The sequence below is a fragment of the Mustela lutreola genome, chromosome 11, assembly GCF_030435805.1.
Source record: "Mustela lutreola isolate mMusLut2 chromosome 11, mMusLut2.pri, whole genome shotgun sequence".
NCBI lineage: Eukaryota > Metazoa > Chordata > Mammalia > Carnivora > Mustelidae > Mustela > Mustela lutreola.
In genome coordinates this window covers 98,257,995-98,271,641 of record NC_081300.1, presented here as the reverse complement: position 1 = coordinate 98,271,641, position 13,647 = coordinate 98,257,995, and the positions used below count along the sequence as shown (strand labels likewise).

The following is a 13,647-nucleotide window of genomic DNA, read 5'->3' as shown; positions in this document are numbered from 1 at the left end:
CACGCAGATGGCCCCGGAAAGCCCGGAAGAGGTGGGCCAGCCCCAGCGCCCGTCTCCCCAGCTATGCCCCGGTGTACAATGTTGCTCTGCTCTGCTGATCTGAAATTCTTGCTCGGCTTGGAACCCGTCCTGCTCTTTTTTGAAAGACATTTTTTTAAATTTGTGAATTATGCAGGGGGTCACACTTTTGGGTTTTTTTTTCCTGTTGTCACTCTGACTTTCCAACAGCTAGGGTGTTTCTGCCTACCTGCTTCTGAAACTCTCCAACAGTCATTTAATTTATGAAACTTGGAAGCCGACCCATTCCTTTCTCCACCAGTGCCTACCCTGCGTAGGCTTGAGCCCTGCCGGAGCCATGACTGATTATTTTTCGGGGGGGGGGGGTCATTATATGGATGGATTCTTACATATTGCTAAGTTGAAACATCATTCTACTTAACTTTCGTTTTTTCTCTTTTTTTTTTTTTTTTTTTTTTGCTCTGGTAAAACAGAAGTGTAACCTGAACATAGATTCCTACACCATTTCCTTTCTGTGTCATAGTAATTTAAAATTTTGATTTCAGCCTGGATAACAAATTGTGTTGACCGGAAAGCACCAGTATAAATACGCCTCTCAGGGTCTTTCTGCCCTCAGAAATACGCTCCAGGAGTCCCCCACGAATGTCCCACAAGCAGAAGATAAAAACAAATGCGGTTGACAAGTGGTCACCCAAGTTTGTAAGCGTCGTATAGAAAACTGTAAAGATGGCCCTCCCTCGCACTATATTAATATTTTATGTAAAATCCCGTGTCCCAGTCCGATATACGAGGACGTTCCACAATGAAGAGAAGGGAGAAGAGCGTGAGGATAAGCTTCTCAGACATCGCCCCTTCAGTAAGGGAAGTGGGCAACGGAGAGCACCTGACGTTCGACCCAGATGCGGCGAACGTCGGCGACTAAAACTCATGTGAAAATCAAACGTCTCCGAGAGAGGAGACCATGATTGCTTTTCTTCGTGTTTCAAAAAGAATTCCAGAGGCCAAAGGAACCAGGTGCAGGTGCAAATGTGTATAAAAATAATGAGCAGCCTTGTTACAAATAAGAACGGCTACATTCAGCATCTTTCACGAACGTCCAGTCTCAGGCCAAGGGCGAGGAGTGTCCACTGTGCTTTAAAAGTTCTAGGAGTAGAAAAATCAACACCCGAGCCTTTGCGAATCCCACGCGGCCGTTTGTCGCGAGATGACTAACAATGTCTGTGGGGCCAGGTTTAGTGTGTTTCAACTGAGCTAGGAGCAGGTAGCAGATATGACTGTCGCCTCAGAATTTCTCCAGGAGCTACAGGTGGCTGCTTTCGAGACATTTCCCAGCTTACAACCCGGCTGCTGTTACTCTCCGGGCCTCTGACACCTGCTCAGAAAGGGATCCCCTCCCCCCAGACCGCCCCAAACGAAGCTTTGTTAAATCACCCCCTATTGCTGAACAAACTCGCTGCTCCACCGTTCCAAAAACAGAAGGCATAGAGGTGAATACGAACGTAAGAAAGGAGCTCACATGGGGTCCTGCAGCCTTTCCATGTAGTCTCTGAGGTCCCGGGGGCCCCCCAGCCCCGTGTCCTGACACACCCACTTGATGTTGTCCTCACTGTCAAACAGGATGGAGTTGGTGTACGGGCCGCCGTCCTCCGGGAGGATGGTGGTGTAGGACGTAAACTTGACTCGCTTCCGCTTTGGGCCCGATGGATTCAGAGGCTCACTTTTCAGGTCCTTCTCATAGACATAGTCAGAGGGCCTGAGCAGCTGGCTGTGGAAGGTCTTCTGGGAACCGCCGTTGAGAAGGAAGTTCCTCTCCTCGAACTGCAGCCCCCTGTCTATCATGGTCGTGCACTCCTCCGACGGGAGGGTGATGTCCACGGGGTTCTCCAGAAGTTCCACCTCGTTCCCAAGCCAGACCCAGTCATGGGAATGGGGGATGTTGCCTTGCTCGCTCACGGCGAATCTTTTGTGTCTGTATTTCCAAGCAAATGCCACACAGTTGATCAAGAAGACCAAAATGGCCAGGCAGAAGACACAGAGCAGAGCGTACATGCCGATCTCCAAGTCAGTCAACCCCCTTGAGGTCACTGTTAGGTCACTGGGATTATTGGGTTCCGGTAATTTCCCTTGAGTGGGGAAGCTTGTGAAGGCATCTGCGCCGCCACTCTTGAGTGACTTCTTATCCTTTCCTTCCTGGGGAGACCATGGGGTTGTGCTTTTGTTGCCACGTTCCTCGTGGCCAACAGAGGCGCCATGTTGGAACCACTCCTGACCTGCTCTCTCCTGGTTCCCTTCACGGTCTATGGAATTACTGAGGTGGTCTTTGTATTCCCGACTGATGCCCTCAATGTCGTTGGTACCTCCTTGGTGCTCATCAATATTTGGTTGAAATCTGACCTTGACATTTCCTTTACCCACGGCAAGAACGCTCTTCCTCTTGGTCTTCTGACAGGGCTCACTAATCATCATTTCTAGTTTAATCAAGGGCCCTTGCCCTTCACCCTGTGCGACCACCACCGGCCATCTGGACTGAAGATTTGCCTGGACAGACACCACCATTTCATCCAATGATGACACAGTAACTGAAAAATCCTTGGGGTCATAAATGTCTAAGGGTGTCACCGAACCATCACTGAACAAAATCCAAGAACTGACTATTGCTTCCTAAGAAAAATGAAACCAAAGCATTATGTTATGATCAGTTTCCTTCAAATTGCAAACAAATACAATTTCCTATAGAAAATTATTTAAATATAGAGACTGAGGAAAGTAAACTTCTATGTCTTATGATCTTGACTGGTTCTTGGCATGTCTTGAACTGACATCCAGAATGCACGATTGCCCCACTGACGTGAGAAGCAAATGATGATACACTTTAAGGAATGCATTAAAGTGCATATTAATTTATTGCATGCCAGACAACAGAAGTTGACTCTGACCTTTCTAAAAAACACTTTGAAAGATCAGGCCATTGATCTGAATCAAGATCAGGTTCATCAAGGCTACTGCTCCAGATAATATTTTGAATACCCTTTATTAGGAAGCCAGTGCCGAGGAAATGAAACACGCACCGACAGAGGGCCCTGGGACACGATGCCTTAGGAGAAGAGCTCACCAGAAAGGCACCGTGCCCAGGTGCCTTGATGAACCTTGTCACGAGGTCAAAGACAGAGGAGAGCTTTAGAGATGGCAATGATTGTAAACAGTAGTGATTGGCTGCCCATTAGCCATGCTTGTTTGAGCAGCTGAAATGGAAAACCACCTGCTTCGGCAGAATGACAATATGGGATCCTTTGGTCATGGTCTAGCAGGGTGTGCTGAGCACAGATAAGGCTGCGGTAAAGCATACGGGACATGGACCTGTGGTCGGTGGATAAAAGCAAAAACGAGCCACATGTATCTAAGTCCCTGGTATTTTTCTCAAAAAGAGACAGGGTTGACCCCGACCAGAAACAGAAAGAAGCTTCAAGGGCCTCCCGTCCTAGCTACGAGTGCTCTACTGATCTCCTCCGCAGACGTGAGAGGGAGGTGATCTCAAATGACCCGGACTCAAGGATTCTGGAATCCCACCTGCTGTGGGGCCTGGAGAACGTCCTGGGCCGACACCGCTGAGACGATGGCTCTTTTGTCTGCTCTGTGAGGCTGCAGGGCAAGCGACAAGCCGGCCACCAGCTGCACGCCCAGGTCCGCGATGGTGACACGGTCATCCAGCACGATCACCGTCTTCTCCGCCAGGATGGAGTCGGACAGCGGCGAGAGCACCTTTGAAGGAAGTGAGAAAGCTCCAGGGTCTGCCGCACACAAGGGTCAGGACCACCTGATGTTTCCACCAGCGCGTTCCCTTAGCTCTCTGCTGGAGGAGCGCGCCTGTGGGGACTGCGTGGGCCCGCAGTGCGCTGCAGGTCACTGACGCGCTTGCCAACGGGAGGAGTATGACACGTGCTGGTCCATTGCCTTTCCCCTGGTTCAGGCCACGAGAATACCAATGTATTTCCCAAGAAGACCGCAATTTAACTGCGAGGCAATACCTAGACTGCCCGCCTTGGCCCCAGGCACTCAGGCAGCGACGAAGTTTCCCAGACACTAACAGTTAGAGGTGGAAATGGCAAAATTGTGGGAAAGCGCCCACAGGGCATAGGGCTCTGCCACCATCCTTCCAGGGGGCAGCGAGCCGTTCACCACAGACAACAGTGATCGCGGTGTGGGCCGCTGTGTCACCGCTGGAGACCATGTAAACAAAGTGGGAGAGGGGTTTTTAAGGTCCTAAGAAGCCACTGCTTCTAATTTAACATCTATTTTTTGCAACTAGGGGGAGTAACCGACGGAGAGGAACATCTAGTCGGCAGAATTTCTAGAACTACCCACCCCCCAAGATGTCCTCACTAATCTGTCAAGCCTGGGAACGTGATGATGAGAAATCGCTCTTGTGATGATGTTACGTTCACACAGCAGGTCTGCCTTATCACAGAGCTTATCCTGGATTCCCTGAGTGGATCCATTGGCGTCCCGTGAAGCCCATACAAGCAGAGCTTTCCCCGGCTGGTGGTGGAAGGGAAAGTCACAGAGATTCCACGTGGAGAGGGACTTGACCCAGCAGTTACATGAGAAGTGACACAGGTGTCTTCTCAGAGCAGTGACTGAACCTAGCGGACAATCCATGAGGAAGACCCCCCAGTCCCAGGCCCATGAGGAAGTGCATGTGGCCAGCAGCCTGAACGGGCTGGGGAGGGACCCTCTCCCTGAGTCCCCCCACGTGAGCCCTGCCAGGCCGCCACCTTTGTCTCAGTCTTGTGATGTCCCCAGTGTGGAAGCCAGGCCCGCTCACGTCAACTCCTGACCTAACCCGAGTCAATAAATCGATTCTGATTTCCGCTGCTCAGTTTGTGATAATGTGCTCCACGGAATAAAGAAGTCATGCAAAATAGGGCATGTTTAGTCCAGCGCCATCAACATCAGCTTTGGCACCACCTAAAATAGGGCTTTGTTAACCATCAGTGGCAACGCCTTAAATTTTTTTTACTAAAAAACATGCTGCTGTCTTTCTGCATAATTATTCCATTACAACTGATCAGAGAAATTGCTTTACCATTATTCTAATAAAATACAGAGCATGTATCTGTGGATTTAAAAGTTATTTTTAGTACAAATATAGGCTATTTAAAAAAATTTTCTGTCCACTGTCCGAAGTGTAATATATAGGTAAGCGGTTAACCCTCAGGGTTGGGAAAATAAAACCAGCCCCCCCAGGCTGGACCAACTTCTATCAGTGATATGTGAGGAGTCCGTTATCACGAGGGGAGAGGTAGGTTCTGCCGAACATTTAATTTCGCTTTCACTGATGAAAGAAGTTAGGTCCTATTTTTCCCCAACCCTCCCCACTATGCAAACATTGATTTACATTAGATTATTGATATTGATGAATTCTCTGCGCTGCCTTTGAGTCTCTGGCATGCACACACCCGCGCTCGCGTCCACACACCCACCCCCTCGTCGGGGCCGGCCGGGGCGGGGCATCACCACGTACCTGCACGGTGGTTATACCCGGCTCCCGGCCCACCAGGGTCCTGCCGCCCTGGAGCTGCGCGATCCTGGGCTCCTCCACCTTCATGAACTCGGCCACGAGGTCGGTGATGTCCAGCTGCCAGTCGGGGCCCAGCATGTAGCTCAGCTGGCCCACGTCGGGCGCCTCGGCCACGAACTGGGTGAGGACGCGCACGGTGGCGTGCTGGTACTGCAGGGAGCACCCCTTGCCTCTCTTCTCGTCGTCCTCCTCGTCCTCGCTCTCCCGGGTGGGCCTGGGGCGCAAACAAACCGGGTTGAAACGCGGTGGTGCTGAGGGGCTTGGCACACCGGTCTTCCAGACTGCGTGGGACCCCACGGAACCCGCGACATGGTTTCTCTCCCCACTGTCCCCGGTGTGCGCCCGCACGCTGCCACCTGCTCGAAGCCCAGGAGGCAGCGCCACCCTGCGGGACACGCCACCCCACGCAGGCAGCGGCAGCCTCCCGTCCGGTGTTCTGGAAGTCTGCGGTTTGAAACTGTCCCCACTGCGGAGGCCATGGGGTCCCAAGTGGGAAGAGCTAGCTGGGACCAGTTTCTACTCCTCCGGCCCCACACAGGCCTGGGCACCTCCCCCCCGGGAATGACCCCTGACACCCCCGTCTCTCTGCTCCCGCCAGGTGTGCGGGACAGTCACCTGGGTCAAGGTGTGAGCAGGAGAAGCCGGCCCCTGGGGGACGGCAAGATCGTCATGACCCACTGGGGTGTGACAGTTTGGCACTGGCTCTGGGCTGGCTGAGGTCCTCTGCTCCCGGCAGCGTGGCTTTCCCGAGCCCTCAGAGGTGGAGTGGGGGGCGGGGGGGCTCCCACCTCCCACCCCCAACTCTGCAGTGCTGGGCACAGAGCAGCTATGGTGTCCTATGGGAACCGGGAGCACCCTGGCCTGCGGGTCCTCGCCGGCCTCTGCCCTCCTCCTGTGGACCCCAGAGCCTCCTCTCGCTACCCTGTGCACAGCCCACCAGAGAAATCCTCGTTGGCTTCACTATTCCAGAAACTTCCACTCCAGATGAACCTGTCCCAGGTGCTTTGGGAGAGGACCTTGTTTGGCGACCAGTCGGCGACCATCGGGGGACAGGGTGGTGTCAGAAGCAGCCACGGGAGGGATTCACACGCACGGAGTCACACCTTCTACGGGCTGGACGCGCTCACGTGACCATGAGAGCTGACACAGGCGGACCGACACACCCATGCGACTCCTCTAATCTCCACCCCAGGGAGGGAGGGTGTTTCATTAATTATCCTGATCTTACAGTGGGGAAACTGAGGCACCGAGCGGAGAGGCCGTTGGCCCGGACACACAGCTAGCCGTCTAGAAGCGGGATCCACGCCCAGGCCGCCGTGCCCCTCTGTTCCCTCTTCCTCTTTATAGCAAACTCTGCCCATCTTCAAAATGTTCCCCAAACTTGTTTCTATTTCCCCACCAAGACACCGAGGCCCGGAGTGGTTGGTACGTGGTCTACACAGCCACAGAACAGTGAATTTACAGACTTCCACATGACTTCTGAATCCACTTTCTCTATTTTTTTTTAAAGATTTTATTAATTTATTTGACAGAGATCACAAGTAGGCAGAGAGGCAGGCAGAGAGAGAGGAGGAAGCAGGCCCCCTGCTGAGCAGAGAGCCCGATTCGGGACTCGATCCCAGGACCCTGAGATCATGACCTGAGCCGAAGGCACCGGCTCAACCCACTGAGCCACCCAGGTGCCCCATGAATCCATTGGGAAAATAATAGGAAAACTTTTCACCAGAACCTATAAAGAAGCATCCTGGGTTTCCCAAAGTCAGGGGCGAGTATCTCTTCCGGCAGGTGAGATGGTTTTGTGTTGTGAAGGGACATAGGATCAAAACCTTGGAATGACATTTGGAAAAGTTATTCCCAGTTTACTTTCAGTCCTTCTGATGACACCATAGGGGATGAAGGTCTCTGGCATGGGGGCAGGGGCTGGGGTGGCTCTGACGCTTATCCCACACACGCTAGTCAACCTACAAGAAACCATGTCACATGGACTAACAGCAGTATCGACACAGAATGTAACACTGACACTTCTTTTCTTCGTGTTAACTTTGACCAGTGGGCCAGTTTTGACAGCGAGGTCAAATGTCCCTTAAATAAAGGAATAATACTGAAAAGAGAGCAATATTAAGATTATATTATGGGGGGACAGTCTCATAAATGTGATGAGTGAATACATGAAGTCCTAGAAATACCATATTAATGAAATGGTCTTGTTCTTTTAGGACAGCATTCTATTATTTAAAAAAACCAAACCCGAAAAACAAACAAACAAAAAACTTTAAATTTTGAATTCATTAGAAATTCACAGTACGTTAGAAAACCACATACAGGGAAACCCCCTATACTCTGCAGCACTCCTAGAGTTAATGTCTCCCATAATCGCCGTCCAATGCCAGGATCCAGAAACGGATGCTGGTACAGACCCTGAGTATAACAGATTCAGCAGTTCGACTGGGACACCTGTGTGCGCGTGCATGTGTGTGCATGTGTGTGTTTCTATGCAATTCGGTCACCTGAGGATTCGTGCAACCATCACAACAGTCAGGACACAGAACTCGTCTGTCCCCATGGGGGAGCCAAGGGCTCCTTCCCCAACCCATGGCGACCACCAGTCTGTTGCCCATTTTCCACATCTTTGTAAAAGGGGCCATATAGGACGTAAGCTCAGAAAGTGCCGGCAACGGTGGCTTCACTTGGTGACTTATCCGTCGCTGCTATGGGCGTGAAACGGGACAGCCTCTCTGGAGAACAGCTCGGGAGCCTCTTTTGAAACTAACTATGTCCCATTCATACGACCCAACAATTATGGTCTGGGGCACTTTCCCCAGAAGACACATGTGCACACGGAAACTTGTCCAGGAGTGTCGCAGCAGTTCTGTCCGTGACCGGGCCCGGCTGGACACAGCAGGAGTGCCCCCTCCCCCACGGACAGCTGATTCATCACGCAGAGAGAGGAAAAACCATGGATTACCACTCAGCGCTACGGTTACGGGAATTCTCCATACGGCCAAGAACAGCGGTGGATTTGGGGGATTTATGCTGGATAAAAACACGTCCATTTTAAAAGGTTACACGCTGTGCAGTACCGGCCCCAAGCTAGACAAAACTCTGTTTTCAAGGGGTCAAGTGAAGGGTCAGGCCCACCTGGATAATCTCCACGTCTTAAGGCTGGTGCGTTTAGAATTTTAATTACCCCCATAAAATCCACTCCCAGAAGCACCAGATCAGGATGTGAGTGAATAACCAGGAGACGGGAACCCTGCTGGGTGTCGTCTTTAGAATTCTGTCTGGTCCACAGTGTGTCACTTCAGACTCAGGACAACTCCCTTCAGTAAGAGCATCATCTCCATTGCTAGATGAGCAACAGAGAGGTTCATCAGCGGGCCCAGGGTCACACAGCTCTATGTGGGGAAGCCGGAGTAAAAACTCAGTGGCTTCATTCTAGACCCCGCAACTTCACCACCACGCCACACTCCATGGATTTAGGCTGACACCTACAAGCAGGGACCTGAGAATGAATAACAGGGAGGAACAACGAAGAAATAGGGAGGAAAAAGAAATAACTATACCCCACACTAGGTGCTTCTTAGCGGTGCAACATGACCCTGAATTCCAGCAGCTACTCCCTGAGGAGGACACGACTCACAGCTCCGGGATGATTTCCTCGTCAGAAGCCTACTGAGTCCCCAAGTCAGATCCTTCGGAACCCCAGACCCACACCACTGTGCCCGCAGCAGATGCTGCCTCCCCGGGTCCTGGGCCCCTAAGGGCTGTCTGCCTCCCCCTGTGCTCCGGGTCCCAGCGGCCTGAGACCACCCCCCCCCCCACAAGCTCCTCACCTCCTGTTGGAGGCCACGGGGATCCTCCAGCCCTTGATCTGGCTCAGCTCCGTGTCTGAGATCTCAATCTGCAGGGGGAGTCTGGGCGCCCAGACGGTGACCTCGAGCTGGGAGGTAAAGTGCTGGTGTGTGAAGTTCACGGTCGTGTCCACTTTGCTCTTCATTTCCTTCCCGTTCACAAAAATGGAGTCGCAGTGGTTGGAGACCTTTGGGAGAAGCAGAGTCTCCAGATGCATCAGCAGGAAAATGCGGGACCCGGGGGTGGGGGGGCGTGGGGACAGCGAAAGTTCGTGAACTCTGATTTATTAGACACCAAGACAACCAGAAGAACACGACTCGAACAGAAGGTAATTTGTAGGCACTAATTAGTGACAAATACTGATAAATAGACTCCGGGAAAGCCATTCCGTATTACGAAATACTGACAAGCAAAACCATAAACATGATTTAATGGAGTTCTATAACCTTTGTTGACTCTTTTGTGTGTTTTTTTCTTTACTTCACCTTTTTTATGTACTCAAACCACCACTAATCAAACCCCAGGTGCAACATATTTTCCTCCCGCACCATATTTGAGGATGCCTAGAAGGTAGCCATATGTTGCTAAAAACAAAAAACCCAAAAAACCCACGTTATTCAAGCCATAAGGAGGATCTTTTCTGAAAAACCAAGGAAGCTTTGCACTAGATTCTCATCTTTGTCAGAAACTACTCAGGAAGTGTGGGTATGAGCACTGGTGCCCCATTGCACTGGATCCCTGAGGGAAGCTGCTGTCACCGGGTTTGGCTCTGCACTCGGGGGCTGCCCCGTCAACGCCCGTGTCCGCTGGCTCCTCGTCAGACAATTCCAGCCTCCATCTCGCGTCACCTCCTCCGGATAAACCAGTAAGATGTGGGTGATGTCTCTCCAGGGCCATCAGGAAAGTATCATTTAGGGAGAGCGAGGGTCACTTCGGGTGCAGGAGATGCCCCAACCAACAGTTTGTCACAGAGTCACGACTGCGAGGGGCCCACGATGGGACCAAACTGGCTGAGGTCACCCACTGCTTTTTGGGGTGCAAGCCACACACGAGGACGCACTCTCGACCCTCTCTTCCTCACCGGGGTTGGTACCCACAGCCCAGACCTCCCCTGCGAGCTCCAGATGCTCAGGTCCAGAGCAAGGTCAGAAACATCAACTTCCAAACTCCAAGAGCCAACCTTCTTATTGTTTGAGATAAATTATCATCCCCACCCGTCCCGGCACTCACCCCAAGAAGAAGAGTCCTCGAGCATGAATGTGCCCCCAGAAGGAGAAGGAAGAGATGCACGCAGTTCACTTAGAGGGAAATCGAGGACCAGGAGGGGCTTGAGCAGCAGGCTGCTGAGCCCTCCTCCGCGCCTCCGGGCTCAAGGCCACGTCCACCTGCCGTGTCCCCATGTCCTCAGGCCCCTTTAGAACTGGCCGAGGTCACTAATGGGAACATGGGCTGAAATCCCAGTGACAGTGACAGTGACTGGGTGACCCCGGGCTCAGGGAGCTGGAGGGCAACAGTGCGGGCTAGCTCCACGCGAGGGGCCCCCTCCCATTCTGCAAGGAAGACTGAGCCCTCCAGGGACAGGGAGAAGAAACACGAGGAACCGAGCAAATTGGCTGTCTTCCGGGGCGTGCCCAAGGGACCCAAGTCTCCGTGACTGTGCCCAGGCTTGGGAAGAGAGCAATCCGAACAAGATCTTGGATTGGGGCAGAAACAGAACAGAGGAGCACGTCCTTATTGTTAGAGCCCAGTGATGCCAACGCGGCAGCGGGCCCCGAGGCCCTTCCTTCGGGTACTCGGAAAGGGCTGGGAGCCCAGCAGGAGCACTCAGTGGGACACAGACACCCAGACCCCTGACGGCCACGGGTGACCCCCCTCAAGAGAACAGGTCCCCTCAAGAGAACATCCCCCTGATCTCGCGGGATCAGCCGGCCGGCACCGGCCCTAGAACATTCCCGATCCCACCTCCTGCAGTCCAGACCTCGACTCTCCCGCATTTGCGGAAAATCCTGGTTTCTCCTTGTCCGTCGCTACCCACCCACCCACACTCCCACTTCGAAGCACCTCGAAACACGTCCCACCAGCAGGAACACACCTGTTTTGGAAACCGCGGGACCCTTTCTGTGCATAGGAAATTTCGGAGCCTGTGCAGTCCTAAGACCGCCTCATCTTTCAGGCGATGAGGGGTGGCCGGAGTGGAAAAACTTAAATTAAGAAGGTAACAAAGTCAGAGGCCTTGGGATTTCATTCGATTGCTTTCTCCGGGGACATGTGTGTCCTTGGAAGACAGTAGGTGTTGCCATCCTTAATGAATCGGATTAAAACAGCTCAGATGAGGGGAGTCCCGTTGTAGGCTAAGCTCCGAGTTGCACCACACTGCACACAACTTATATCAGCTTTACGGACTGTGCATTTGTGTCCCCCCGAAATTTACATGTTGAAACCCTCATCCCCAATAGGATGTCTGAAGATGGGGCTTTGAAGGGCCTTTGAAGGGCAGTAGCATCACAAGCGTGGAGCCCGCGTGGTGGGGTCAGCGCCCCTAGAGGAAGAGACCTGGGAGCCTACTTCCTCCCTCCGCTCCACCTCGTGAGAATAGGACCAGAAAATGTGGTCTGTAAACCCTGGGGGGAGGGAGGCTCGTCCCAAACCCCCACACTCTGGTCTCACACTTCCCCACTTCCAGAACCACCAGGGAGTAAATGTTTCCTGTTTGTGGACTCCATGTTCCCAAGCGTATCTACTCGCCAGTATTGCTCCCAGCACCATCTCAGTGGATGCAGAGCAGTGAACTTTGAGTCCCCGCCCCCGCCCCACAGGTTTCAGCCAAGGTCAGAGGCGCTGAGGCTCCGCCCTCCCGTGCCAGCCTTCGCGCCGCAGAGACCACCCGAGGACGGACACCAGACAGAGCGGGGCAGGGAGCGTGCGGAGCTCCTGGGCAGGGGCCGGCGGGATCGGGTTCGAATCCCGACCCCAGCACAGGGGTCGTGGGGCAGCCCCAGGCGAGCAGCTTCACACTTCCCAACCTCATTCCCTCTTTCGTAAAATAGACTCTCCAGGATGAGTTGATTTGGGGATTTCAGCTTATGGGCTACGTGTGCGTGTGTGTTTCTTCCCGAAGGTTCAGTATTAGCTAGTTCAGTGTCTGCAGTGACTTTAGGGAACACGGCGTCGGCAAATAGTAGGACGAAGACAGTAGGCACCTCCCATTTGGATGGACCTCAGGGCCTGCAGCTCTCTCCTCCCACGCACAGTCCCCACAAAATCTCTGCGAGGTGGACGTCACGATCCTCACTGCCCCTGCTTCGAATCCGGGGTAGAGGACAGAGTGCCTCTTGCCCCAGGCTTTGGGGGGTGGGCAATGATGCGAGCCCTTGGCCCCCAGGACTGCCGGCCCCTGGTCTCGTTCTACCTCCTCCTCCTGCTCCTGTCAGGCCTCTCCAGCAACTTCCTGTCCTCACCGGGTAAAACCCAGACTCCCGATGATGGTGTACAGGACTGATGACCTGGACCTCCTCCTCCTCCAGCCCCGCCTTGCCCAACACCCCGTCCCCAGCACAGGCTCCGTGCCAGGGCTCCTTCTTCTCGCCCTGGACCTCCCCTGGGCTCGTGCCCCTCCCGAGGCCCTTCCAGGACCCACCTGTGCCGAGATCTGCTTGTTGTCCAGGTCTGCAGAAACATGAACCGGTGTCTACCGGCCAACCAAGCACACACCTGCACTCCGACCCCAGCACGTGCACCCCTTCCTCATTCCCAACAGGACTACAATTTTACTCGAAAACACAGGCCCCCCCATCCATCGGGGCCCCGCCAAGCCCGCCCCGTCAGGCTACCCCACTCTCCTTGCCAGTGATTGGCTTAGGGAAGACTGTATGACACAGTTCTGGCCAATGAGGTGTGAGAAGCTCACATGACCCTGGGAAGGGTCTCCTTGCTCCGAGATGTTCAGGAAGCTGCCCTCCTTCTACCGGATGCTGTCACCCTGCAGATGACAACAGGGACTGCAGCAGTGATCTCAGAGCCGTGAGGGAGCTGGCTGAGGACCAGGCGGACGCTGCGAGTATGGAAGAACAGAAGGAACCCCTTCCCCCAGCCGGGATGGAGCACCGGACACACCCACCTGTCACCGGCTGGCCGCCGGCCTTCGTATCCAGGTGATTCACTTTCTCTCATTGTTAAAACCGTTTGGTCCATGGCTTTTT

At 53.4% G+C, this 13,647-nt stretch overlaps 1 protein-coding gene across 1 annotated transcript in view; it reads right to left on the bottom strand.

Moving 5' to 3' along the window:
- Window positions 1-435: 435 nt before the first annotated feature.
- TMEM132B (transmembrane protein 132B) overlaps window positions 436-13,647 on the bottom strand; it is a 347,237-nt gene continuing 334,025 nt past the window's right edge. Inside the window, exons 6-9 of the mRNA XM_059139801.1 lie at window positions 9,430-9,635; window positions 5,540-5,810; window positions 3,586-3,777; window positions 436-2,679 (exon numbers count right to left, since the gene is read on the bottom strand). Coding sequence (XP_058995784.1) covers window positions 1,531-2,679; window positions 3,586-3,777; window positions 5,540-5,810; window positions 9,430-9,635 — 1,818 coding nt within the window. The 3' untranslated portion in view covers window positions 436-1,530. The remainder of the gene's footprint in view (window positions 2,680-3,585; window positions 3,778-5,539; window positions 5,811-9,429; window positions 9,636-13,647) is intronic.